The sequence below is a fragment of the Crocodylus siamensis genome, chromosome 1, assembly GCF_052110815.1.
Source record: "Crocodylus siamensis isolate JL-2025a chromosome 1, ASM5211081v1, whole genome shotgun sequence".
In the NCBI taxonomy this organism is placed as follows: domain Eukaryota; kingdom Metazoa; phylum Chordata; order Crocodylia; family Crocodylidae; genus Crocodylus; species Crocodylus siamensis.
The window spans coordinates 170,515,083-170,542,897 of record NC_143395.1 but is presented as its reverse complement, the minus strand read 5'-3'; the positions used below and the strand labels follow the sequence as shown (position 1 = coordinate 170,542,897).

The following is a 27,815-nucleotide window of genomic DNA, read 5'->3' as shown; positions in this document are numbered from 1 at the left end:
GTGTTCAGAGAGCTGGATAACTCAGTGATTTGGTAAGGAGATTAGAATCTGCTCAGCAGGATAACAATGCAAGTTGCCAAACTGCCATCAGGAGATAATAATACAACATAAATGTAATGGTCTGGGTCTTATTCATAACAGGCAAAAATCTACTGTCCCAGTTGGCACTAACTGGCATACTTCCTGATCCGCTTGGCAGATAGACTGCCATCCAAGTGGGTACTAAGATGGAGAGGTTCTGGAGATGTTTTGCTTCTCTTCTGATTTCTAGTGCTGTCAGCCTGGCATTATTCACAAACACTGCAATTCGCTTACACAGGAAAATAGTCAATTACATCTGATGCTGCTCAAGGGGAAAAATCGTAATTTTTAGATACTATCCTGAACATTAGTTTGATGCAACATTCTCCACCCTGCTTCCCTCATGCATACATTGGAAGATCGGTGTGCAATTCCATTTAAAGGGTGCATCTACATGAGTCACTGACTGTGCTGCCAAATAATACTGTGCATGTCACAGAACACAGAGTACTAATATGCTACTGCGCAGTATTATTAGGCTACTATACAGTAGTGTCACTTAAAACATTTGCCAGCTCTACTGTGCAGTAACTCCAGTTACCTCACATTTATTTAGTACCTGCCTATACAAGTACTAAAATGCTCAGTAACCACTGTGCAGTAGCATCTTGTGTAGATGTACCCAAAGAAATCAAAATCTCTGCTGAAACTGCTTTGTGTGCATGGAGCACACAAATGTGAGCTTATTCTATAAATATGTGCAGAGGTATAGGAGGCTTCATCAACTCTTGCCCCTTTGAAATTCATAGAGCACACTTTTCAGTCCCCTTTGGGCGTAGACTGTAATTATAACAGGGCTTTGTGCACATTGTCCATGCCTTGAATAAGGGTCTATCAAACTCCTGACCAGGCTATTTTGCATTATGAAACTAGTAGCAAACACCATCTAAAATGTTAGTGCAATATAAGCCCTGACATTTACCATGCTATAAATAGTATATCCAGCAAAATAGGCAATGATTTTGGTACTTGCATATATAGATATAACATCGCATTCCATGACCCTGAGTCATTCACATTTTACATTAGTCAGTGCAAGCCTCTGCAGGCTTCCCAGAACTTCCACAGCAGATCTCAGTGGTAGCTGATACAGAAAATGGGTATGGCTAGGCAGAGCCATACTGTGGCAAAGGCTACCAGAACATGCAGTAGTGTCACTGAAAGGGAAGCAACTGAGGCAGCAGCCTTCGTCACCACGTGTGTGTGTGTGTGTGTGTGTGTGTGTGTGTGTGTGTGTGTGTGGGAGGGGCAGGCAAAATAGCTGTTACAGCAGCAGCAGCTGGCTTGTGCTACTGTGATCAGCACAACAGCAGCTGGCACTGCCCCAGGTGTAGAGCAGTTCAGCTACACCTCTGAGAACACGTCCTGATTCAACATGCCTTCCAAGGAACCTCCATGATGGCACTTCCATGAATGCCTGTGCTGCAAAATAAAATGCTGTAAGAAGTGTGTAATATAAACCAAGAGTTGTCTAACTGGCAGCCCCTGGGCTGCATGCAGCTCCTGAGGGTCTAACCTGTGGTTCCAAGGCTTCTGATCAAGGTTCCGCTCCTCCTATCATTCTCCTGCTGCTAGCGTGAATTACTCTGGGGTCCCTCTTCCACCTCCAGATTGTGCTTACTGCTTACAGGGGACAGGGCAGTATGCCACGGTCCGTGGGGCCAAGGGAGCTCCCAGTGGGAGGTCTGGAAGGACCCAGAGACCCCATGTGGTACAGGATGCCGGTATGATGCAATGCTGTTTGGGAGAAGCACCAACCATACAGTGCAGCCCACAACTGCTGAGATGCTAGACAGCCTTGGCATAAACAGTATAAACATTCTACATAATGCATGTGTGGCAAAAAAGTCATAGGCAGCAAGTTCTCTCTAACAAATGCAGTCTTCAACTGCTAGATTCAATAAAGGACTTACATGCTCATGGGTGACTGGTACCACCTTAGTTGGGGGCAGGGTCCCCCCACAGCCAGTCCTGCCAACCAGGGAGGCATCCTCCCATGGCCGATTGTGAGATGGCCGATTGCTGTGGCCAATCGCTGCAACCACTTCCGGGAGTGCAATGGTGCTTGACTCCCCAACCAGTGCTTGCAAGGGGGACACTGATGATCCCGCCTGCTCATCGCCTAAGCGGCAAGTGCAGCCAGTCAGGGGGTGTACCAGCACTCTCAGGGGGTACACATGCACCCCCCTGCGTATTGCCACTGTATGTGCCTAACCTTTAGGGCCTTGTTCCTCAGTGTAGAATCCTGAGCCCTGTGTTAAGCTGAAGATTCCATATGCAGGACCTGGGGAAAGCTACGTGCTTCATGCACGCACATTAAGCAAAGAGCTGCCTAGAAATAGCCAATAGCAAGCTCTAAGAAGTGTCCTTTCTGAATCTTAGAACCCTAGTTCCCTAATGCAGAAGATCATCTCCTCCATCCACCTGGGATCCAAAGCTTGGAATCCTCCCCAGAGACAGGGACCCAAAAAAAAAAATTAAACAAAAATCACGCTTTCAGAAGGTTCATATTTTCTTCTAGAGGTTGGTTGGAAGAGGCAGAAGTCAGTGTCTCTGTAATCACAGAATCACAGGACCTCAAGGATCATCTAATTTCTCAACCTATGGGTCGCAATGCGAAAGTGGGTCTCAAGAATATATGAAAGAGTTGTGAACAAACTTGAAAAAGGGATTCTTCTTTAAAGGAGAAAAACATAGGAAACCATGAGTTTCCCCTTGCAGGCTGGCAGAATTCCCAAAGCAGGCACAGGGCTGCTGCCTGGCCAGACTACCATGGACAGGAGCCACTTCCATTGCCCACAGGCAGGACCTAGCATAGGAGAGCAGAGCAGGGCAGCGAGACTCATTATTGCTGTTGCGGGGATCCTCATGCCAACTGCACCACCAGTAGCATGAAGAGTAACAGACGCTGGGGGGCACATGCTGCCCTCACATTTTCCCACTGCCAGCCACTTGTATGCCAGGCTGCTGCTCTACCCTGCCACCATTGACTGGCGGCTACTGCAGCTCCCCTCAGGCCATGGCTCTAACCTGGAACCGAGGTGGGGTGATGGTGAGCACAGGCAGCCTGAGAGGAGTGCCAGTGGCTGGGCAATGGCAGCAGGGCAGAGTCACAGCCCGATGCCCAAATGGCTGACAGGGTGAGGGCAGTGTGGGCCCCATCCCCATCTATTACTCTTTGCGCTGCTAGCAATGTGGCTGGTGTGGGGGTCTCAGCAGTGGCAGCAGCAGCAACAAGTTTGGCTACCTGGGGCAGGAGGCAGTGGATTGGGAGTGGCACCAGCAGGGCTGGGGCGGGGGAGGCTATAGATTAGGAGTGAGGTGCACCAATAGGCCCATGGGCCTGCTTTCTTCTTAAACTATTTACTGGGTCAGGACTGACCACTGATGTTTACAAATGGGTCCTACTACAAAAAAGCTTGAGAAAGACTGATCTAGTTCAACTCCCACAATGGCCCAATGATTAAAGCACTCAGCCAGGCAGTGGGCAACCTAGGGTTGTTTCCTTCCTCAGTCAGAGTGGGTTCAAATAATCTCTCCCCTCCCAGGAAAGTGATATAACTACCAGGTCATAAACTTTTTTCTTTCTTTTTTTTTTTTTTCCAGGAGGGGGTGGGGGTGTTGTCAGTCTCTAGCCTTCCTGCTGTAATTGTGCCATTGGGCAGTATAGAGTTCAAGATGGATTGGGAGAGAGAAGAAGCATGATTATGGCATTTTGGGGGGTATGGAGGGGACTCCTCATTTCCATTCCCTATACCCAAGGCTTTTTAGGTATAGTATAACCTCATAAATCCAGATATCAAAAATCAGGAATTCTTGAAAATCCAACACTTTTTAAAAATATACCACAATGGCCAGTCCCGGAACAGCAGAAGGGGAAGCTTGCACACGGCAGCTGCCGCTGCTATCCACCACCCCATGCCAGTGCTCTGCATGCTGCCACTACCCCCTTACCCCTGCTCCGCAACTGGCTGCCGCCCCAGTTTCAAAAATCCGGAATTTTCAACTTTCCGGCAGGCACTTGGTCCCAAGCGTGCCAGATTTATGAGGTTATACTGTATTTTATATGAAGTGATAAATACACAGTCAGGCTTCTGTATAAATAGTCAAAGTTACAAGTGTCATTTGACTAAGAATTCCACAGCTGCATTCATAAGTTTGAAATCCTGGCAAAGCACTTTCCGTTTACAATTTCAATCATTTGTTTTTAATGCAGAGGCAACACGGTCTGTCTCTTGGTGTTATATAAATGGACCTGATTCTCTTCCCATAGGAAATTCCATCAGAATTCTAGTGGTAAGAGAGATTGAGAAAAAAAAAAGTCATAGCACATAATATTTTAATTAAGTTGTTTATCATGGGAAATTATGGAAAAAGTCAAATGCCTTATTTTACCAAATATATTATAGATTTAATCATATTTAACTAATTAAAACCATTCAAAACCCCATACTCCATTACACTGGACCCATACTGTGCCAAATATGCAAGCATTCATGGAGAAGGCTTGTACAGTAGCTGGCTACCCAGGGTGACAGACTGAGAACCAGATCTGCAGCTGGTCAAACTTGGCTTAGCTCTGCTGAAGGCAGTGGAGTCAAGCCAATTTATACCAGCTGAGAATCTGGCCTCATGACTTTATATGGGAAAAAATAAGAAGTTGCAGGATGGGTTTTTTCATGGAACCATGGTAATGACAAACACAGAACACTAGCAATAAAATAGAAGGATTGATAATAAACATTTATACAATAATGAGGGGAGAAATCAGCACCAGGGCAGAATGTTAGGCTAAGTGATTCTATAATCACATTGTCACATATTTCAGCCCCTCAACCATGTGGAAGCACTGTTCAACTTGTAAACAGAAAGGCAATGTTATTTAGCTGCCCTTTCTATTTCAACAGTTGCTGCAGTATCATTAGAGCTGCAGCTGCGACATCATCATTGCGAGTGACATGGGTTCCTTGATTTTCAGATTTTATAAACAAATAAACCTGATTATTGACATCCTGAGCTTTATTCCCAGGTAGGTGTATGGAGGTCAGTGTAAACAATGTGACAGGCAAGGATTTTTGGGGGGTGATATCTGGGCCATCACGGCTACAGCATCATTCTAACACTAGCCAAAACAATGGAATTTCAATGGGAATGCTGAGACCTGTCAAAGCAATTTCTGGGCAATACAGAAAACTAGTGGGGCTCATTTCTGGGAGGTGCTGAGTGGCCTCCACTTCCACTGAGGTTAAGTGGGAGTTGAGGATGCTCAGTACCTTACTCAAAAATAGTTCAAAATTATACTGCCATAGATGAGAACACAATTTTGCCTTCTCTGCAAGAACAACTTGTGTGATGGCAGCACCTAGCAGACAGACTCATGGTGCAAAGCACTGTACAAACCAAAGAACCCATGCAACATGAGATGCCACATGTGAGTGTAAAACACAAGAGGGGGCAAAAGGAATAGAATACAAGAGTAACTGCAGCAGAAACATTTGGCTATATCAACCACCTCCATGCACAACTTGATGTTAATTCTACAAAGACAAGGAGTTGTTTACCTCTGGTTTAGCTATAGTGCATCCATCATGGTAGTATGTGAGGTTATGTCTTAATATTAGAATATTTTTGCTGGTTTAACTAATTTATGTAAAATTGATTTAAATCTGGGTTTGCACCAACATGACTAGATTGTTTTGGAATAAGTTTAGATAAACAAGTGCAACTTTTCTAGCATATACTGCATCTGAGTCTCTCCACCCTATAAGATTAGAAGGGAAAACTCCCTACACAAAAGTAGTTGTAATTAATTTCATGAACAATGGAAAAATAAAGGTTATTTGAGGTTCAGAACAATCCCTTTTTTTTTTTAACCTTCTTTCACTATGCAGTAGAACCTTACTAATTTATGTCAATTACAGGGACACCAGTTGCAAATGACTCATCTGGGAGCTAAATAGGCACAGCGCTTACTTGGCTGTGAAATGAAGAAAGTTACCCTCCCATACCTCCTTAGCTATCTGCTTGCCTCTGCTTAGACTGTAACTCCAGCCACACAGGCTCAGGCTCAGTTACCCAGCATCCCTCTGTAAGGATGGGCAGGGAAAGAATGGGGACTGGCTCTGTTTTCACTCTCAAGCCAAAGTAGCTACCTGAGTATATGCAGAGCTACTTCAAGAAAAGGAGTAAAGTAATCTGAGAGGAACTGCAACTTTCTGTTACCTTTTGTTCATAGAGCAACGCAATCATGTCCTGTTTCTTATGCAATGTGTTAAGTGAAAACAGCTATCAATGAGTTAGTGACTACATCCACAAGCACAATCAAGAGAAACAAAGATAATACCATATTTTCTCACATACCATGAGCCCTCCCTCCCCCAGATAATACACCCACCTTTTTGTGGGGGAAAGGAGAACAGGGGAAAAAAACCAAAACATTTTTCCAGTCAGAGTTAATGCAGGCTGCATGGAGCAAGAACAAGAGTCTATTCATCAGTGTCTCTCACACTCTACTTGCCAACTCTGCAACTCAAGGTATAACCCCATCACAGCCACTGCCAAATTGGCTGGTCAGTCAAAAGCTGCTGTCAATTCAGCAGCAGCTGTGCTAGGGTTAAAATGTGAGCTGCAGCGTGTGCATGAAGAGAGAGAGTGACACTGAGAACTGGACTTTTTGCCCTTCCTCAATATATCCAGGAAGGCAAAGGAAAGCAGCAACTACAGTATTTGCATACCTCCATTCCAGTGCAAAAAAAATAGCTTCCTTAAGTTAAAACACATCCCCCAATTTTGGAGAGCTAATTTTGGAGGGAAGGTGTATGTGGTATGCAAATAAATATAGTACAACACACAAGGGCCCAATCCTGCCTACATTCCGTTTACATCAAAAACTCTTACTGAAGTCAGTCAGCACCCAGGATGTGAAAAGAAGGCAACAATAAGCTCAGTGGGCCTGATTCTGCTCTCACACTGATTTTTACACTGCTCAGGTCCATTGACTTCAGTGGAATTACTCTTGTTATGCACAAGAGAAATCACAAGCATGGCCAGTATCTGTTGTGTTCATTTAGTTTGACAACTGCAACTTTAATTACTTATGATATACTCTGACATGTACACTATATAGCCTATCATGTAAAATCAGAGCAGTCTAACTAATAAGACACCTCTGTTGGTCACTTTGCTCCTAATCTTTGCTGAGAAATGGAACCCATTGATTCTATGACCTGATTCAAGTCCAACAGATGCTAATTGAGGTCTTTCCTTTGACTCTGGTGAGGGCTGTACAGGGCCTTCTCTGAGTGTCATCAAGTTTGCAAAGCAGTCAAGTGAGATTTAGCAAGGCACTTCTATACTTCCATGGCTTTAGTCCTTTTTGTAATTAACAATCCATTATTTTTATGCATATTTCCATTACAAACATCACCTCTCTAATCATTAACTAGTTTGCCTGCTGTATAATAGATAATAGACTACCAACATTTTGCCTAATACCATTTATTTTTTACATGTCTTTTGATTAATAATATTGTCTCTAATAATTATGTATTAATTGTACTATGTATATTAACTACTAAATAATGTAATATTTCCTGACCTTGCTATCATATTTACTCACATACCATATCACATGCAGCTTTTTTCCCAAATCAGCTTCCCCCTTCCCCACCCCAAAAAATTGCATATCTTATTTTGATGATTTTACTTTTCTGAAATAGAAGCAGGATGGCACTGAAGCAAGCATGATTCATGGCAGCTAAGATGGCTCCTGCTTCTCTGTGGCTCTAAAAGCAGAAGGGGTAAAGTCCAGTGTTAACAGCCTGAGTGAGCACCTTGAACTGGTTCAGGGCCTGTGAGCTCCTGTATACAGTCTGCAGTATCTCGATGAGGCTTGTGGTGTAGAAACAACACTTCATTATTTACAGAACTTACATAAAGAACTATTTACAGTAAATAAATAATAGTTCTGTTACTGTCTTTGCAAGGGCCTGTTGCCTACCTGTCATTGTCTTGCCACACCAGGAATTTCCTGCTGCCTCACTCAGACTGCCTCTTGAAATGCCACATTTTTGGACACTCTTTTTCCAGGAGGATTTACTTTGTATCACACAGTTGTCTATGACTCTGGAAAAATATTTTTTTTTCTATAGTCTGCCTTCCAAAAACAAGGTGCACGTTTTATTTGTGGGAGTGTGGTATGAAAGAAAATACAGTATCTAGTTGGTATGAAACTGTAGCCATGTACTTAAGTCTTTGCTGATGGGACTATTTTTTAATTCTCTGAAGTATTAATTTACTACATCATGAAAAGCTAAGATGCTAAGAGGAAGACTCTGCTTCCATTACATCCCTTGACAGCCAAAAGCTGCTGCCAATGTAGCATCAGCTGTGACAGGTTTAAAGCTTAAACTGTAAGGAGAGAGTGAGTGATGCTGAAAAGCTCTGTTCCTGCTCCATGAGGCTTGCACTTAGTCTTGACTCTAGAAAAATCTTTTTTTTCATTCTGCCTTTCCAAAACAATGTGCATGTCTTATTTGAGGACATGGGGTACGTGGGGAAAATGCAGCAATTTGTAATGTTATCAGAAAATGTACATGCTTTGAGATTTTAACAGAATTCTCACGTTTTTAGTGCCTGCTACTCTGCTCTGTCACTTACCTTTTGAGCCTGGATAATCGTTTAGTTTTTCGTGCCTCAGTTTCCCATATAATGATTCTTACCTTTGTTGGAGATCAACAGACTAAATCACTACATGAATGTTAGGTATTATCACCACTCTCAGGGTTGATGTATTTGTGGTATATAATGTATTTAAAGTAGTTTAACATATAAAAACAAGTTTTTATTAAAGTCACATACGTTGTTGAATAATAAATGTGTGACATTGAGAATATAGATCAAATGTGACCTCACCATGATAATCTACAGCTATCACCTGATGTGGCCATCATCTAGTAACCTAAACCACATTCATAATGGTCTAATCATAGTCCCTAATACAAATACATTAATTTCTTCCTTCAAAACCTGAAGGCATGTGTGTGGTTTTAATATACCTTCATTTCAGTACCCTAATGAAGACCTTTCTGCTAGATAATAGACATGTGACCTCAGATGAAAATAAAACAATCACCTGCAGACTATAGCTTTCACTAGTATCAGTGAAAACTACACGAGGGTAGGATCCTGCAGGTTGATTCATTTCTTCATTCTACCAAAAGACGGAAATTGAACTCCATGCAGTTTATTATGCATGAGTCTTTTTTTCATTTACATTGTTTCCTTAGCTAATTTTTTCTCCGCATATTATTGTCAATTGGTTGTCCCCTTCCACTTCAGAAGTGGCTGGATTTTATTGGTAGTATATATCTGGGTATAAGTTGTACAGCACTTCAGCCTCTCTGTATAAATGCAAACTATTACTGGATACAATGCAGTGCATTTGGTTAAGTAAAGGCTTTGTAACAATACTTTAAACACTTTATATATAGCACTTTGTTCTGAGGTGCTTAAAGTACCACACAGATGCTTTATACTCTACCATACCACTCAAAAATAAACACTATTCACTCCACTTTACAGGTTGACAAAATGAGGCAAAGTGAAAGTTTAAGGAAATTACCCAGGGTCACATACAAACTCACTGGTCCAGGCAAAAGTAGAAACCAAGTCTTTTGACATAAAGGATCATACTTCCCCCATAAAACTTTCATTCCTTATCTATATTTTAGGATCTACATTTTCCTTATAAGCTAAGCACTTGAAAAGTCTCATTTTCTTCTGATGAATACAATACTATTTAATGAAACAAAAACATAAGTAGTATGAAATAATCTATTTAAAAGTTTTGACTCATAAGTACATACATATTCATGGAATGACTTCATTGAGACATTAGTTTCCGTGTTATTGAGAGTTTTTCTTCCTTATTGTTTTTTTATGCATTTTAGAATGTACATAACTTTTAAGTATATTGAAAAGAATGTATATAGATGCATCCATTGTAGCAGCCATTGCTGACAGGTGTTAAACTTAGTGACATTTTGTTGGCAGTTTCCCAAAACATGTACTAATCTAATGATTTGCATTCAATATAAGTAAGATCATCACTAACCAGCATTTGTGTGAAGTCAGAAAATATCCAAACACTAAAGCCAGTTATATTACTACAGTCCCAGCAAGAAAATTAATATATTGAGAAACTAGGTAGTAGATAACATAAGTACCACAATACTAGATAAAAGCATATGAGAAATTAAGGCATAAAACCAAGAACTTTTCAAGATGGAGATAATCTTTTTATGTTTTTGTCTGATGCTTAGCAATAACGGGGCCAAATGTAAGGTGGGGTCTCTGGGTGCTAGCAAATAGTAATGTGAATGGGCTCATTAAAGAAATACATAGGTGTTTGGGCATCAACTGTGATAGAAGCTACAGTTAACCCTGAACTCAGTTAAGTTATACAGGGTGTGTTTATACTGATTTGTTCTCTTTTTTATTCAGCTTTCCTTATGTGAATTCAACAGCCACTTCTACATTACTGGTGCACAACTGCAAAAATTCAACTAGGCAATAGTTTACTAAATGCTATTACAAGCTCTCTGTGAAAGAGGATGTGATTTTTTTTTAGGCTAGGGGAGGTTGCTTGTTTATTTGTATAATGCCAGATGTACTATGGCCTGTAGTCACTAACAAAATACAAATAATAATGATGTTTGTACTCTGGGGAAAAGAAAAGTATTTTGAAATATAATATTTGGAAAGTCATCACTTCTTAGTATGATATTGTTATTACTTTAGAAAACAACACATTCCAGAATAGTTTATATCTAAATATATCAGCACTTGCTATTGTGACAAATATTTTTCTGCATGAAGTGACAATTGCAGAATATGCTTCATGAGTACATTTCAATACTATACACTACGAAACTTTTCCAAAGCTACATATACTGAGGCATAGTGTGGCCCTTGTAATGCTTGTATACTTGTAGAAAAAATGTATTATCTTGAAGAAGCCCTCTTTCCTGTGCTGACTAAATTCTAGAAAAAAAGTAATAGAAAATAATTTAATAACGTTGAGAATCTGATGTAAACTAATGAAAGGAGAGAGAATCTTGCATTGTTAAACTTCTATTCTCTAAATAGGTCCCGCTGCTATATGTTTTCCCTTCTTTGTGTGTGAGATCTGATTGCATTGCAGATATGTCAAGAACAGTACCCTTAACTGGGCACGTTTTCCTGATCTTAGCATAATATCATTTGCTAAATATGTTATAATACCATCTTTCTTGTGGGCTTTGATTCTCCCATTTAAGACTTGTCTAAATGAACCAATGTGTTTATTCATACCTGTGCCCACACATGCACATTACGAAACAGTTATAGGAAAATGCCTGCCTCTCTCTTTAAATTTCTGGATTGTTACTGGTTTATGTCAGACTCATGGCCCACCACTGCTCTGAGTTGTTCCAGGTGTAAACTCAGAAGTAAATTCAGTTGAACTCAATGGTGTTACTCAGATGTGTAAACAGTACAAATTAAATGAAAACGAAGCTGCGGTAAGAGATGGGGGTCTTGTTTTTATCTTGTGTATTTCTGGTAGATGAAAGTGCTGAAGACTGTCAATCAAAAACCAGTTCAGGCGGGGGAATTGGCACCTTTTCAGAAAACTCCAGTAGCTTCATGAATTAAGGAAACAACTGGCCATGAGCTTTTCCTCTCTTCAAAAACAGTACAAAAATGTTAGTATCAAAGGTTCAGAAAAAAAAAGCAGAGTCTATATGACTTTCTTACCTATGGGGAGAAAACGTATACAGTTCAAAAAAAGCCAGTAGACAAAAAAGAGATTGATTAACCAATGTGCAACCAGGTGCAACTCCATTGCTGTCACCGGAGTTGTACCTGTTTGCATCAAAAATGAAATTATGGAAACTCTCCATTGTACCAATATCACAGAAGCATTGCCTGGCCCCAGATCAGTTCCCCTTCACAGATACCTTTCCTATTGATTAAATACAGCACCTGCCAGGTCATCAGCATGCAGGTATGATTCTTATGATTAAACCTTTTGTTTCAATTAGCTGCATATTGTTTTCCTTGGAAACCTGGCTCTATTTCAGTTTTTAGCAAAATGAGAGTGACACCATCAACTTCTGTAAAGATATTTTATATTTCCAAATGCAAACTTTCACCCACTCTGCTGTATTGGCGATTACAGATTAGTTGTATAAGAAAGACTCTCCACCGTAAATTATATTGCATTTATTTTACCCTGTATCACAACCCATTATTATCTCCCAGGTACTATCACTAATATTCAAAGTAACAATAATCTGATCCTTGGTTAGCTTTAAGAAAGACGTTAGTAAAATTACTTGTATTCATTGAGATACTGAATTAGAAACAGTGAAATGTAATCAAAACATCTAATCTGATACATACATCTTTCTCTGAACTTCTCCTAGGGTCTGATCCTATTATAATAGTCAGTTAGGAATCAAAGCTCCGTGGTAATACAGGCCAAAATTTTCAAGAACAGTCTTACATTCTTAATATCTAATACAGAACAGAAATTTGAACCACATATTTTGGAACTTTGAGCACCCATAGCTCCCTCTGACTTCATTTGGAGATGGATGCCTGCACTGAATGTTAAAAAGAAAAAAAGGTCAGGCCAAACTCTGCCAAATTCAAAGTCTGCTTCTGAAAATATTTAAAATACTGACCCTGCAGTTTTCTGCATGTTACAGATATACTAACAGATGTGCACAAAGGGAAAAATTACTGAAAAGCAGGTGAATATTGCATATAGTATCTTTCAATCTTCTCTCATCCTAGATAAAATAGCACAAATTAAATTCCATGCCAACTCTCCTTTGTTAAGTTCAGAAAGTTTAGCTCACTGTTATAAAAGCCATTTTGTGTGATTTCCGATACATTAATCCTCTGAAAATATGTATTACAGTGTTTGAGTGAGAGATGTATATAAACTCCCAGATACACAAATGCAAAAATAAATAAGTATAATGTCCATATATATCCGCATTGGCATTCTATTTATGTTAACTACATGAGCTTCGCTCAAGTGTTTTTTCAGCAGAATCTAAAAATGCATATGCCCTTGTATGATATCATTTATTATAAAGGAGGAAGCATAATCCAGTGGGTAGAGCAAAGAACTGTGATTTAAGACTCAAAAATTCTATTTTCACTTCTCCCATCAGACTGTCTTAAATGTTGAACATAGTTTCCCTTTGCCTCAGTTTCCACAGCTCTCAAATAAAATGAATAACATTTATCTGTCTGATATTTGTATTGTGATATTGATTATGATTGTGAAGTGTTTTTAGATCTGTGGTTGAAAGGTGTTCTTCAGTGACAAAATATGCTGTGTTTAGCTGATTTTTAAAATAAAATGTATGAATATAGCATATTGTCCTAACTGGATTTTTTTCCACTATCCAGAGGTATCCATTCTCAATACAAATAGGACTGTATGATTTCACATAAGCAATGTTATGGCTTTTTCTTTTAGCTGCTTGGCTTCACTTTGATAATTTTCAATGTGCCACAAAAAGAGGCACTGGTAAGAAATTGATTAGGCCAAAGGGATTTTTATTCTGTACAGCCCAAATAATCAAACTCTAAATATGTTCACCCTGCAACTGTTCTGTTTAGAAATGCTTCATCAGTCTGACCTGTCTTTTCTTCCCAACATTGAAAATAGATGCTCTGTCTGTATGTTGGGTATTTTCCCCTTTGGGGCAGCAGCAAGACTAGTTCAGCTGAAGAGAAAAGGTAGGTAAAAGGGAATTCTGGGGCCCACACTGAACCCTAATTTCTCTTTCTTTCTTGGCAACTGTAGCCCAATCTTATTTCCAATGCCACATGCTGATTCTTTGCAAGAGTTATATGCCACACCTAATGCCTGGGACAGTGTGTGTGAAGTGCAGTAATTCAGAGCAAGGTAACCCTTCCTTTCAGCTGCCTCTACAAGAGACTATCTTGGTGCCCAGGTTTCCCCTGCTGCCCCCCCACAAAAGGTGGGGGAGGCTGGCTCCTTTCAGAACTGGTTCTGTGACTGCAGTGGGGTTTTGCCTGGGTAGCAAATGCGGCATCAACTCCAGCCTGGAGGCAACACGTCCAATCCAGCCTGGCAAGTCTCAAATACCAGTGCTTCACAGGGCTGGTAAGTTTGAATTTACTTAGGAGTCGTTTTCCCTCCAGCTCTCGGCGAGGCGACTCAGAAAGTGACCCCGCAGGAGATCCAGGAGTCCCGGGGCTGTGGCGGCGGGCTCCGAACGTTGAGACACTGGCCATTGTGACGTCTGCACCCGGCTCTTTTGTTCTTCCGTAACGAGCTGTGCGCCTCCTCCCTAAACCTGCATGGACCTTTCTGATCGCTTCCCCTGCTGCTTAAGAAAAGTGTGTTGGGGGGGGAGCCCACAACCCCAAGTGCTGGATTCATTACACACGCTTTGCACAAACTGGCCACAGAGAGGACACACATTTGGGGGAAGAAGGGAGATGACTGGGGATGGTCCCTTCCCGTCCTTGACGTCTGTAGTGTTCTTCTACTGCCCAACTATCAACACACGTCTTGTGCTAAATGGCTAGGGTCTCAATCCCTCTCCCTTCCACAGAGTGGTAAGATAACTGGGCGACGGAGGTGTATTTTTTAAGACCTCACGAGCAAGACTGTAGTCAGTCGCTGATCTTTTCTTCTTTGGTTCCCCTGAACACTTGCTTTGTCTCTCATGGATAGCTTGAAACTTTCTGAATTGCGCTCGGCATTAGTTACCTTTTTCTAGTGGCATCCTGTTCTTGAAAGCGATCTCGTTAGTTTAAAAATATCCTTTTAGCTTTGCAATGGGGACCCCCTGGTGATGGGTCCCGCTTCCCCCCGCCTCTCTTTGCTACATATTAGTACGATTTCTATCATTTCAGATGGCCAAGCAAATGCCAGGCTATAACTTATGCTCAAATGGGTCTCGTCGTACTAAGAATTGAATCGAGAGTCCGGGGCAGCCGCCACGCAGCAAGGATGAAAGGAATGGAAACAATCTGAACTATTTTCAAAGTCATTTAGAGACCTCTGTTTGTATTTTTAATGCAATATAGGGAATGAGGGAAAACCACTTTGAACAGGTTTGAATGGGCGGGATAATAGCTTAATTAAATCACCGTTGGACCGTAGAAAATAAATGCCTCCTGTCCTTGTCTTTTAAAGAAGGAAAGGGGGATTGCTACCCTCCTTGGCGCGCACATATATCCAAATGTAAGGGTTACATTTAAACTCCTCTCTCGTCCACACACTAATAATAACCAGAAAGGATGATGGGGGTATTATTTATCATTGTAGTTGATTTACTAAGGACAGCGAATATAATCCCACGTGGGGTACAAGGGTGAGTTTGGGACAGACCCCAAGGCTGGAGGTAAGCCTGAGATGGCCGAGGGGTGGCTGAAACATTCAAGGAGATGAGACCATCAAAGCGATCAGACCATTCAGGATGATGAGCCCATCAAAAGGAGGGCAACTTTTTTAAGCGGTTCCTAGCTTGGAAGCGAAAAAAACTCCGAACGCCTCGCTTGTTTGGCAAGATCCTTTCTTTCATCAGCGGTAATCTGAGTGATCAACCTTGGTCATCGTTAGAAAAATCAGAGCAAAAGGGGTGGGGGTGTCAGGATCAGTTCAACGGTGACCACCCGAGCTGCACAGAGCAGACGCGTCCTAGGTTGAACTGCCAAGGGCTACAACTCCAAGTGTCCTTAGTTAAGCAGCACTTGTTCCTCACCTCGTCACTACGTGGGCAAAGCCCGAGAAGCAGATCTCCTGGGAGTCATCAAATACATTCAAACACAAAGGAGAGAAGGGGTCACTCCCGAGTTCGGAGTCTTGCAAAATGCTGAGAGCTGGGATTCGTCCCTAAGCAAGCAAAGCCCTTTGAAGCTAGTCGTCTAGTTGCTGCTTTAAGGGTTTGAGTTTTTTAATGGAAAAACCTTTTCCCAAATAGACTGTCATTTGGGCGGATGACAAGGCGGCAAAACATGATGGGGGGGGGCGGTTTTTTGCCAGGGGCAAAAGGTTAACAGATAATTCTGCGGGTGGCAGAGAGGTAGGTGGATGCTGAAAACATCTTTCACCGGCGTGTCCTACTTTAGCGATCCTAATTAAAAGAGGGTTAAAGGATGCACAATCAAAAGAGCCACCGCTACCTGCTGCCTCGGCAATGGGCGTGGAGGACGCCGACAGACACCAAGGGTGCAGACAGAAGTGCAGCTGCCAGCTGTAACTCGCAACGATTTACTCCCAGCTTCTCCTGCTGGGCGCCTCTGTTCGCCCTTTGATGTGAACTGATCTCTCTTTTTTTTGTTTGTTTTAACCGGGTTTCTTTCTTCTGATATGTGTACTCGGATACGTACCGTGGGGCCCTGGCCCACTTGCAGCCTCTCAGGTTGCGCCCTGTATTGTGTACTTTTCTGAAAGGCGAGGAGGTGGGGGGGGGGTCTTGCACGTAGCCTGGGAGTGTGAACTGAATGAGTCCGAAGTAGGGGGGTCAGGGAACACACGGAGCATCCTCTCCTTTTTTTTACATCTCCCCCCGACCAAGAGGAGCTGTGACTTTGTAAGGTACAAGCTGGCTCTGTCTAACACTTTGAAGCAGTAAGGCATCCAGATTTGTTTTGGGTTATTTTTTTTCTTTCTGATGCTGCCTTTCCAGGGCCGCTGGTTGAAAAGGAAGCTTTACTGCCACCTATAAATGGCACTAGATCCAAAGCACACACCCCCCCCCCCGCAAGGAAGCAGCAAAGTTAGAAGCAAGTTCCCCTGTTCTTTTGTGTGCGCTCGTCCTTAAATCATCTGTGCTTTAAGTCTGCTCAAGCAAATACAGGACCCAAACACAAAGACAAGCCTTGGCTTCTCCTGAACTTGGGTGGTAAAGTAAAGGAGCAAATGCACACACTCACCGTGCTCTCTGGATTTCCGAGTGAAACGCCTTCTCTCCCTCTTCTTTGTGTTTAAATGGCCAGGGAGGTTACATCCCGGGAGCACTGCCCTATGCCCTGGATAACCCTGACTCTGTTCGTGTAGTGCTACCCTGCCCTGGGAGTGCACTATCAGAGCTCAAGTATTGTTGGAGAAAAGTGCCTTTCCCTGCTGGAAGCAAATCCCCACTTTTCACCACCCCCCGGGGTCCCTAGCAGGCTTTGCATCCCCCATACCTCTCCAGCCACGTTCCCAAGAGCCACATTCCCTATCTCACATCGCAATTTCCCCCTTCCTGAGTCAACTGGGCAATTTCTTAAATGCACCGTGTGGGGCTTGACTTCACTTCTGGGGTCACACTGAGGTTGGAGGATGCCTTGGAAAGCATGCAGGCAGGGGCCGGACGTGTGGCCATCCCCCCCGTGCACGGAGCGGGCTGAGGCGGCGCGGAGCCTGGAGAGCACACTGTGCGACGTGCCTTCTGCTTCCCAGCTGTGCTCCCGGAGCCCGGGCTCCTGGGCAAGCTGCGTTCCTCCCTACCTGTCGGTCTGCACGAGCTGTCTGACAGCCACTTCTTTAGACACGCGGTTGTCATCAAGCCTCCCTCCTTTCCCAAATTCCTATACATCGATCCCCCTCTCCAGACTTGTATCATTGTTTAGGGGTCGAAAAGCAGAGCTGGGGAAGGGGAGATATAACCTGCCTTATCTTTCTGTTGTTAATTCCCAGCCGGCTCGAACTCAGGGGAGAAGGCGATCGCTTAGCAAAACCCTCCTCCTCCTCCCTCCTTCACCACTCCTTCTTTCCTTTTTCTTCAGCACATTTCCCCCTTGACATTTGCCTACGGTTCATTCTTCCTCTTCGGGAGGGAGAAACCGCGCAAACTACAACTAAAAAGAAAGAAAAAAAAACCTAGAGGAGGGAAGAGGTGGAAAGGAAGCGGGGAGATAAAGGAAGAGAAAGGGAAAGAAGGATTTTAAAAAAGGCAAAAAGTGTCGGTGCCTGATTTCAGTGACCATCTGTGCAAAAGGTGATCATGGCTGGGTACTCACATGGCTGGATGGCAGAGCAGCTCGGAGCAATTAAGAAGTCTCTCGGCTGGAGATCTTCTCCCCCTCTTCGCTTGTAGCTGGCTCTCTGGCTCACACACACACACACACACGCACGCACGCACCCGCCGATCAGATGCTGCAGGACCGGTCACTTTGCAAAGGGAACAAGCACGGGAGGGTTTGCATTCCTCCGGCTCCCTGTGTGTAGCCTATAAATAGCGAACTTTTTGATGGAATCAGCTAACAAATGAGAGGAGAAGGCGTAATTTTGCGCAGGGAGCCCCCCTTTCTCTTTGTAAGATTAAAACCCCCCGGGCAGCAGCCAGGGCTAAAGTTGGGAGCGGGTGGAAAGGAACTGGACTTTATTATGATTGTGTGTGTTGGGGAGGGGGCTTTTTGTTTGTTGTTGTTTGGGTCCCCCCCCCATCATCTGTTACAGCCCTCCCAAGGGTGGGAGACATTGACCTGGATTAGCACTGACTTTCCCCTCCGCAGTGTGGAGGAGGGGGAGCTGGGGCGGGCAGGGCACAGCCTGGAGGTGGCAGCGGGACAGCACTAGGGGGGCCAGGGTCGGGGGATCTGTTGGGCACTGGCTGGGAAGAAAGGAGGCGATTTGCCCAGGACTGGCCAGGCACTGATGTCCTCCGTTTCCCCAGCAAAGTCAAGCCCCTCTCGGTTTGTTCACCACCCCCGCCTCCTCGAGTGCCGGCTGAGTGGGAGAGAGCTTGGCCCTGCCTCTGACCCCGGCCGGGGGCTGGCACGGACCCGGCAGCCCTGGGCACTCACCCAGCTCCGCCCCTCCCCCCCCCCCCAAAATAAAAAAATAAAATTGGGAGCTGCTGTGGCAGGGAAATCAGCGGTGGGGAAAAAGTTTGCACCGGGACTGAAAGACAGAGGGGACCCCGTCTCCCACCTTACCCTCCGGGGCGGGCACTAGACCGATCCTGAGGGGCACTGTCAGAGGGGCGTTCGCTGCACTGGGTCCTGAAGATCTCCCTCCCGCATTTTGAATAGGGATCAACGTGTCCCCTCCACTCACACAGAGTAGGGAGAAGAGCTGCCCGGCCCAGCCCCTTGCCCTGTGCTACCCCACGTGGGGGGGGGGGTGTTTGTGCCCCCCCCGGCACCAGCAGGTCTGGGGGTGGGAGCAGAGCCGGGGCGGGCAGGCAAACGTCCCCCTCCCCCCGTGGCGGGGCCAGGGTCGGGCTCCTTCTCCCCGCGCTGGTCCCTGGTGGGACGGGGGGGGGGGGTTGGGATTTCTGGTGGCTCATCCCTCCTGGTGACGGGTACCCGTCCCTGGGGGACACTGATCTGCAGGGAGCTTGAGGCTGGGTCAGTGGCAGCCGGGGGGCTGCGGCTGCTCCCGAGGATCCTAGCCGGGCAGCGATGAAGAGGTTTTGCTCCCCTGACAGGTAGCTGTCAGGGCTGGTTGGGGAGGAACTGCTGACCTGTCTAAAGACATCTCTCGGCGCGTCTCCCGGGGGCGGAGGACAGCTGGGGCCCGCTCGCGCTCGCCCGGGCCGGGCCGGCTGCGCCACCAAGCACGCGCTTCTGGGGCACGGCGGCCCCACGCGGGGGGGGGGGGGGGGGGCGGTAGCTCCGAAGGAAACTCCCCTGGGGGGCAAGGGCAGGGCAGCCCAGCTTGCTCTGAAGCACGGCTCACACGCTGCACAGCACAAAAGAAAGGGCCGCGCGTGTGTGTGTTTGTGTGAGAGACGCATCTGTCTGTGTATGAGATCCGCGTGTGTGTGAGAGAGACAGAGAGAGGTGCGTTGTGTGAGTGAGATGTGTGTGTGTGTCCGTGAGAGACAGCGGTTTGTATATGAGAGAGATCTTGTGAGATCTTGGGGAGGGGGGGGAGATCAGTGTGAGAGAGGGATTTGTGTGTGTGTGCGCGCGCGCGACAGAGACGTGTGCGAGACCTTTGTGTGTATCCATGAGATCTTTTTATGTATGAGATCTCTGTGTGTGTATGTGTGTGCATGGGAGAGAGATCTGTGTGTGCGTGTGAGACGTAAGTGTGGCCATGAGAGATCTGTGTGAGAGGGGTGTGTTTGTGGGAGAGAGAGAGAGGCGTGTGTGACTGAGAGAGGTGTTTCTGCACGAGAGAGACGTGTGTGCGAGAGAGAGAGGCAAGTGTGTCCATGGGGGAGCTGTGAGAGAAGTGTATGAGATCCGCGCGTGTCCATGAGGGACGTGTGTAGGCACGAGACAGATCCGTGCGCGCCAGTCTTCCTCAAGCTCGTGTCAGCCGCGCTTTGCCGTGGCCTCCCGGGCAGAGGCAGCACGTCCCGCCCAGGACAGGACAGAGGAGACTGGAAGCGAAGCGAAGCGACTCCGGGAGCAAGTTGAGGCCCCCCGCGCTGCCCGTGCTGCATGCCCACGTCTCCACCCCCCGCCCCGGCGGAGGAGCCCACAGCCCAGGCCCCCTGGCCGCCCCCCGCTGCGAGCCTCTCTCCCTCCAGCGCTTCTTAGCCTGGTGCTCTGCTCCAGCCACATCCATTTCCAATCTCATGCCTCATAAACCATTAGCAGAAGGAAAGTCATGATTCACCGCCTGTATCCTACACAGGAGAAAGGGGGGAACCCCCCCCACACACACAACACACACACACACACAACACACACCCCCCCAAGGAGGAGGAGAAGGGGCCGGGCCGGGTGCCCGCTGCAGCCAGTCGACCCGCCCGGCCCCATGGGCGGGGGCCACGTCGCAAGGGGACAGCCCCGAGCCGAGGCCAGGCATGTAGCGCGGGGAGGAGAGTTCAAACGAGCTCCCCGGCGGCAAAGCCCAAGCTCCCGGCAGCCCGGGCAGAGGGGGCAGAGCCCAGGGCATGGAGAAGGCGGGAGGCCGGTACACTGGAGAGAGGCCTGGAGAAGGCCAAGTCGACTGCAAGCCTGTCTGAACGCACGGGGCCCCATCCTGGAGTCTCTACTCAGGCAAAACTCCCATGGGGGGCTGGCTGCAGAACAGAAATATTAATAAGGAAGGGCATTCTTCTTAAAAAAGGAGGAGGTGGTCGAGAAGTTTGGACCACGAGGTAATTATAAAACCAATCTAGCACTCTCAGAGAGACCCACTTTGCAATTTGGCACGGCTGAGCGAAAGATTTCAGAGGAGGCTGGGGTCATCATCGACAATGGAGCAATGTTCTCCCGCTGCTTAATATACATGGGGTGGGAAATGAGGGGGAAACACAGCCAGCACCTGTAGTGCTCAGGAAAAAAAAAAAAAAAAAAAAAAAAAATCAAATTACCATCTCCTATTTAGGGGCGATTTTGCAGGACCCTCTTCAAAACTGGAGCCCCTGGGTAATTACCTCTCCAATGCCTTTTTTTTTTTCCCTTGCCAGTGCTAGTTTCTGGTAAGGGGAAGCCTCACCCCTGGGGTTTGTTTGTTTTTTTTTCTTTTAAGTTCTGGTGTCTTCAAAAAGATTTTCCTTATGCGTTAATTGCATGCTCTTAAACATATCTGGGATTGCAAGGGACTGATCTAGGTTCACTTTTAATTAACATATTGACCTGGACTTGTGCAAAAAAAATGCATGTTACAGGAAAAAGGGACAGTGTGCCTGCACTGCCTGAGCTGGGAGGGTAATTATCACAGGGTGTGTGTGGTCTGTGTGCTGGGAATATATATAGAGGGGGGTGTGTGTATATGTGTGTTTGGAGAATATACAGGTGTGGGTGTATGTATGTGTATCTTGGGAATATACAGGTGTTGTGTGGGTTGGGAATATACAGTTATTTTGCCCACCCCACGCCTGACCATGCTATGCTAGTGAAGCAGTTTGTGATTTTACTCAGCCTTCTGTAGCCAAGGAATTAGACAAATCTGCAATTTGGAAAAGGATTTTCTTTCTTTCTTTTTTTTTCCCCAAAGAGTCAAGCAAATCAAGATGGAGACACCCAGGTAGCAGCCTAAGAGCTTGACTGATTGCGCTCTCTGATCCCTCCGGCGCCAGGAAAGGACCCAGAAGTGACTCAGAGTCCAAGTTTTCAAGGTCAGGAGCCTAACCAGGATTTCCCCCCTGTGTCCAAGCCCCCCCCCCCCCCCAAGGAAAAGCTCAGACAGGGAGCTGTGTCCCTGAGCAATGAGGATCCCTGTGCAGCAGGGGCAGGGGTGCCTGGCTCCGGGCTGCTTCTCTCTCTAGGTGCTTTTCTAGCAGGGGCTGGGAGACGGTGCTGAAATGCTCAAGGTGCACAGGGCAGGCAGGGTGAGCAGGAAGCTGGAGCCACACAAGCCACCACATTGAAACTGATCTTGCACACATCGAGGCAGTCTCCACAGCTTGTTTCTCTGCTAACAATACAAGGTATAATACAGGAGCCAGCTGGGCAGGAACAGCAGCTCCTTTTCACTCCCTGACTTCTATTTCACTAATGTTTGCTCCCCACCCTCCACCCAGCCATCCACTTTGAAGCATCTTATGTGCTTGCCTTCCCACAAGCAGAGCAGGCAGTGTATAACTCAAGAGTTAAACAATAACTTCTCTTGCAGATAATAATTAAAGGGTTGATTTGGAAAAAAAACAAAACAAAAAAAAAACAAAGCCACAATCTTTCCTGACTTTGGATAGAACAGGCTATTCTATACTTTGAACCTCTACAGACCTTCATCAGAATGACCTGGTAGAGAGAGATCAGTTTTAAAGCTGATGCAAACCACAAACACTGGTCTAAGTCTCTCCTGGTTTCACTTTTATTTAAAGGGTAGCTTCAAACATCCCTTGCAAGACTGAAACAATGCTAAAGGACAAAAGATGGAGGGATCAGCAGACACAGATGCTCAGTTCCAGGCGCTTGCTGTATCTGTCCCTGAATTTCACTCAGTCCTCACATTATGGATGGAAAGGTTTTGATTAAACAAAGAAATATAGGAAACAAAGTCATGGGTACCCACGTGAGAATATTTGCAGCAATGGGGAAGAGCTCCATCTTTACACAGAGAAAATGCTTTCCACAGGACATGTGTGGCATCGCCCTAATAGTCCTATTGAAAGTTTTAGGTGCGCACAGTCATTTGAGATCATAAATTAATCTGCCACAGAAGTGCAGCACACACCTGATATCAAGGGAGAGACAAGAGCTGGCTAGCTCCAGCTGGTCTTGCATTTGATTTACTCTGGGCTGCTAAGATGTATGCTGTGGTGTTTTGATAAGAAAAAAGGAGTCAGCAGTTTGATTTGGCAACTCTTTGTGCTGAAGACGGCTGCAGTCTTTAAGCTGGAGAATTTGTTGTTGTTGGGAATGTTTTTACGAGGCATTCACTGCTGCATGATGCTCTCTCATCAGTTATTGCCAGCAGTTAGCTGTTCTTCTGACTTTTCTAAGGGAGTCAGCCAGTGGCATGAACTTTTGTACAGCTTGTTTACTTCAGGCCTCTGGCACCCCTGAGTGGTACCTTTAGCTTGCAGGAAATTCACCTAGCAAGAGGTTTTGGAGCACTGAAGTCCATGGCCTGGAGTTAACTAGTCACAGAAGCAAAGTAGACCATCTCTACAAACACCTGGAGCAGTTGCTTCTTCTGGGCCTCTCCTCCCTCCTGAGCCCTGCTATTACTGTGCATATTAAGCTCTCTTAGAAAGTGAGCTTTGCATTCCAACTGCAAAGTCTCACTGCCACATTATGCAGACATTTACACAAGCCACAGGAGTGAATGTTAGGAGGCTGGCTTGTTCTGACCCAGATACCTGATCAGTTTATTATTTACAGATACCTACCCTACAGGAGTCACAATCCTAAACAGCTAGGAAATATAATAGGGATGTATTCCATCTATTCCTGATGTGGGTGAAGGAAAGCAGCACAATACAACTTCAGAAGGAAGGGAAACAAGAAATGGAGGAATACAGTCACACTCCACAGTGAGGAAAACTTCTCCAATGGTTATAGCAATGGGAGACTAGAAATCACACAGATTCACAGAAGTTTAGGGCTGGAAGGGACCTTATGAGATCATCAGATCCAGCCCCTCCTACTCTGGGCAGAAAAGACTGCGGGGGTCAAATAACCCCAGCATGGTGTGCATCTAGTCTCCTTTCGAAAATCTCCAAGATAGGTGCCTGCATCACCCCTGCTGAGAGTCTATTCCAGCCCCTGCTGGGAGTTTATTCAAGACACTGGTCACACTAACTGTGAAGAAATTTTTCCCGTATATCCAGTCTGAAAACTTCTTCTAGCTTCCTGGGTTCTATACTCAGCTTTCCCATTAACTCCCTTTCTACAGTTGAGATTCCCCATCTGTAAAACGGGCAAAATGTGCTTACCCACCATATTGCTGCTTTTTGAGATGTTATTTAGCCTCTAAATCCTCAAGGGAGAATCTATAAAAGTATTGTGAGATTATAGCACAGGCTACTATAAGATATGTTCTGTTCAAGTTAAAGAAAGGTGAACTCAGACTGAAACAGGTGCCGAGAGGGGCTGCTAGGATGATCAGCAGGCTGGAGACCCTGCCACAGGAAAGGAAACTAAAACAGCTTGGCTTGTTTAATCTAAAAAAAGGAAGGTTGAAAGGGGATACGATTGTTATCTATAGATACGCTGTGGGGGGTAAACATGGGGGAAGAAGGAAAGTTTATTTGAAGTAAAGGTCAATGTTGGCACAAGAACAAATGTAGGCTGAGAATAAATGTAGGCTGGAAATTGCAAGAAGGATCCTAACCACTAGTATAATCAGGTCCTGGAATAACCTTTCAGTAAGAGTAGCAGGGACAAAATCTCTGACAGCTTTAAGTGGAACTTGAGGTATAGAACAGGGTGTATAGCTCCTGCAATCACAGGACACCAGGCTCATTGGTCCAGGAGGTCCCGCCTAGTCTGATGTTCCTATTACTTTGCAACACTTAAAATTATTGAGGCTGCATTTTTCCATGCTGTAGCTCTCTGAGATTTTTTCTTTGAAATGCTTTTCTACCCTACATGCTTTAGAGCTGAGATTTGAAATTTGGAAGGAAAAAAAGGAAGTGGTCTATTTGCCAGCAGTTTAGAATATGCAGAAATATCTGCTCAAATATGAATAAGTTACATGACTTTGAAAAAAGAATCACTGTTCATACATTCTCAATGGAGACTTCTATTGATTTTAATGACTAAAGTCTCTAGGATTCCATCATCACTGAGCATAAGTGAGTCTTGCGCACCCCCATGTGAGGGGCCACCTACAAAAAGTGACTGAGCATGGAGCAGCCCTGGGGTCTGTTGTTACTCCTAGGTTCTTTAGGTTGTTGAGGCAAGGCAGTGGTGGACCTGGGAGCCCATCTCTCCAGTGCTTTCAGTAACTTCTCTACTGGCTTGCAGGCTGCAAGAAGGATGAAGCTGTCCATTTCAAATTGGAGTGGGGACAAAGCCAGACTGATGTAAGGGGGACTACTGAGAGAAACCATGACTGGGAATTGGAAACAGGGCCTGGAGCTTGGTAGAAAGAGAAACAGAGAAAATGAAAAACTTGGAGGAAGGATCTAAGACTGGCTGGGGAAGGAGACGGAGACTGGGACAACCTAACATTGCTTCCAGTTGCTCCCTTAGCTCAAATGTGCAGTAAGGATTCCAGTCCTCGTGGTGCATCGTGTGAGTGTCAATATTATGGTAAACTAGTGAATTGCCTGTAAAGAATGACAGAGGCACAGGGATGGGGGGCAGGGGGAGGCAGAGTGCCACCACCCACTACCCCATGCCGCCCCCGCCTCCCAGAAGCATTACATTAAAGGTGTGTTTACAAACCAAATTACATCCTTTTATGCATATGAAGTATGATACAATCTTTCATTAAATAATTACATACTACTTTTCCACAAGATCCCCGTATTTGGACTCCTGCCTGGAACAGGGTGGACCTGTTTTAGGGATAAATCAGATTTGTGCAGTGAAAGAGGCTGGTTCCTATAGGATTCCTTCCTCAATTATTGAAGAAGTTGAAACGTGATTAATGAGGAAAGCAGGGGACATTAGGGGGAAAAAGGGTGGTCTCGTGATTACGAGAATGTAGCCGTGGAGAACTGAATTCTATTTGTACCTGCTGTGTGACGTTGGACAAGTCACTTAAAACATACTTTTCAAAAGTTTTGACTACTCATGTGTTTCTTATTTTCCAGGTGCCAAGAATGAAATAGGAGGACATAATCTACAGGAGTACTCAGCTTCCACAGGTGCAACTGAAGTTGTTAGAACTGTGCATTGAACAGAATAAGCACCACATGTAAGTAGTTAGTGTTCTAAGGTCTCCAAAAAAGAAGAAAAAAAAGAAATCAGACTTAGATACTTTTACTTGAACACCAGAAATAAAAAGGACACTGGTCCATAATTTCTTTGTGCCTTAGCTGCTCAGAAAAATTAGCAAAAGAGGGAAACCATCAGTACCTTGCCCCTGAAGGGTGTATGTGAGGCATTATATAGATGGATGAAAGCCACAGAAAAAGACAATGAGGAAATCATTATTTTTTCTTCAGAAGTTGATTCGAACAGTGGGCAGTAAATGAGACTTTCAATTCACATATGGCAGTAAAACAAAATACCATATATTTGCTTCTGGGACTGGGGGCCGTCTCATGGCTGGTCAAATCATTGGCTCACCCACCTGCCTCTCCTTTGATGAAACCAATTAATAGGTGTTAAGTTGGGAGGCTGCCCATTTACTGTTGATGCCAAGGACATAATACATGGCTCTGTACTGTCCCTACATCGCATCCCATGCCTTGCAGATGGCATCACAGTGTGGCTTTGGCCCAATACTGGACCTGATTCTATCCCTGCCTGGCATTCAGACTCCACCTGGATCCTTCCATCTCAGGCTGTCTACTCTAGCCTCGCTCTCGGCAGCAAAACTCCCTAAGCCCTGTCCCCCTTCTGGCTGTGGCCCCTTCTGGGACCTTTGGTTTCACTGGCCCTGGCCTCACCTCTAGGCCAGTTGAGACTCCCAGCTTCTAGCCTTGGCTGTCCGTCACGGTGGGCACTTTGGCCCTTCAATTGTTCTGGTCCTGGCCCCAGCATGGGCCAGCGCACTCATTTAGGGTAGGAACAGAACTGCTCGCCATCACACTCCCATATGGGTCTACCTTCTCAGGCCCCTCCTAACAGATCTTGTTCTCTCAGCAGGCTGGCCTACATGCAGTCCTTCAGGCCCCCTCGTATGGACCCTACTGTACGTGGGTCCATGTGTAGTCCTTCACGCCTGCCATACAGACCCTACTCACTGGGGCCAATATTCTACTCCTTCACTCAGGCTACTACATTGCCCCCTCACTGCAGCTCCTGGGCCTTATGCCCTTTGGGTCTCAGGCCTCTGATAGCAGTGCTTGGACCCTCACCTGACCCCTCTACAGGGCAACCCAACAGGTTGTGGGGGCTAACGCTATACAGTGCCCCATTCTTACCTTTCACCAGGGAGGCACTGATGTGGCATTTCCTGGGGACCAACCTGCCACAGGCAGTCCCACCGCACCATCCAGCCCTAGCAGGGTGTAGTTTTAAGTCATTCCCCAGGACTAGGAACCTCTCCCATAGTTCCTACCTTTAACTCCCAGGTGTTCTGGAAGCAGGAGCTCCAGCTGGATGATGTCTCTCTGGCTCCCTAGATGTAAATGCCTTCTCATCTATGAGGGTCTGGGTTTATAGTGAGGCTGCTCAGCCACATCCTCCAATCCAGGAGCCCCTTTTTGGTCATGTGTCTGCCTCATTGAGCCACACTG

At 45.4% G+C, this 27,815-nt stretch overlaps 1 protein-coding gene and 1 long non-coding RNA gene across 2 annotated transcripts in view; one reads left to right on the top strand and one right to left on the bottom strand.

Moving 5' to 3' along the window:
• ESRRG (estrogen related receptor gamma) overlaps positions 1 to 18,235 on the bottom strand; it is a 516,894-nt gene extending 498,659 nt beyond the window's left edge. Inside the window, exon 1 of the mRNA XM_090048878.1 lies at positions 18,127 to 18,235. Coding sequence (XP_089905004.1) covers positions 18,127 to 18,128 — 2 coding nt within the window. The 5' untranslated portion in view covers positions 18,129 to 18,235. The remainder of the gene's footprint in view (positions 1 to 18,126) is intronic.
• A 2,673-nt stretch (positions 18,236 to 20,908) lies between these two features.
• Positions 20,909 to 27,815, top strand: part of LOC149873652 (uncharacterized) — a 78,519-nt gene continuing 71,612 nt past the window's right edge. The window contains exons 1-3 of the long non-coding RNA XR_016439875.1: positions 20,909 to 21,167; positions 22,010 to 22,130; positions 26,223 to 26,326. This is a non-coding gene — a long non-coding RNA (uncharacterized LOC149873652). The remainder of the gene's footprint in view (positions 21,168 to 22,009; positions 22,131 to 26,222; positions 26,327 to 27,815) is intronic.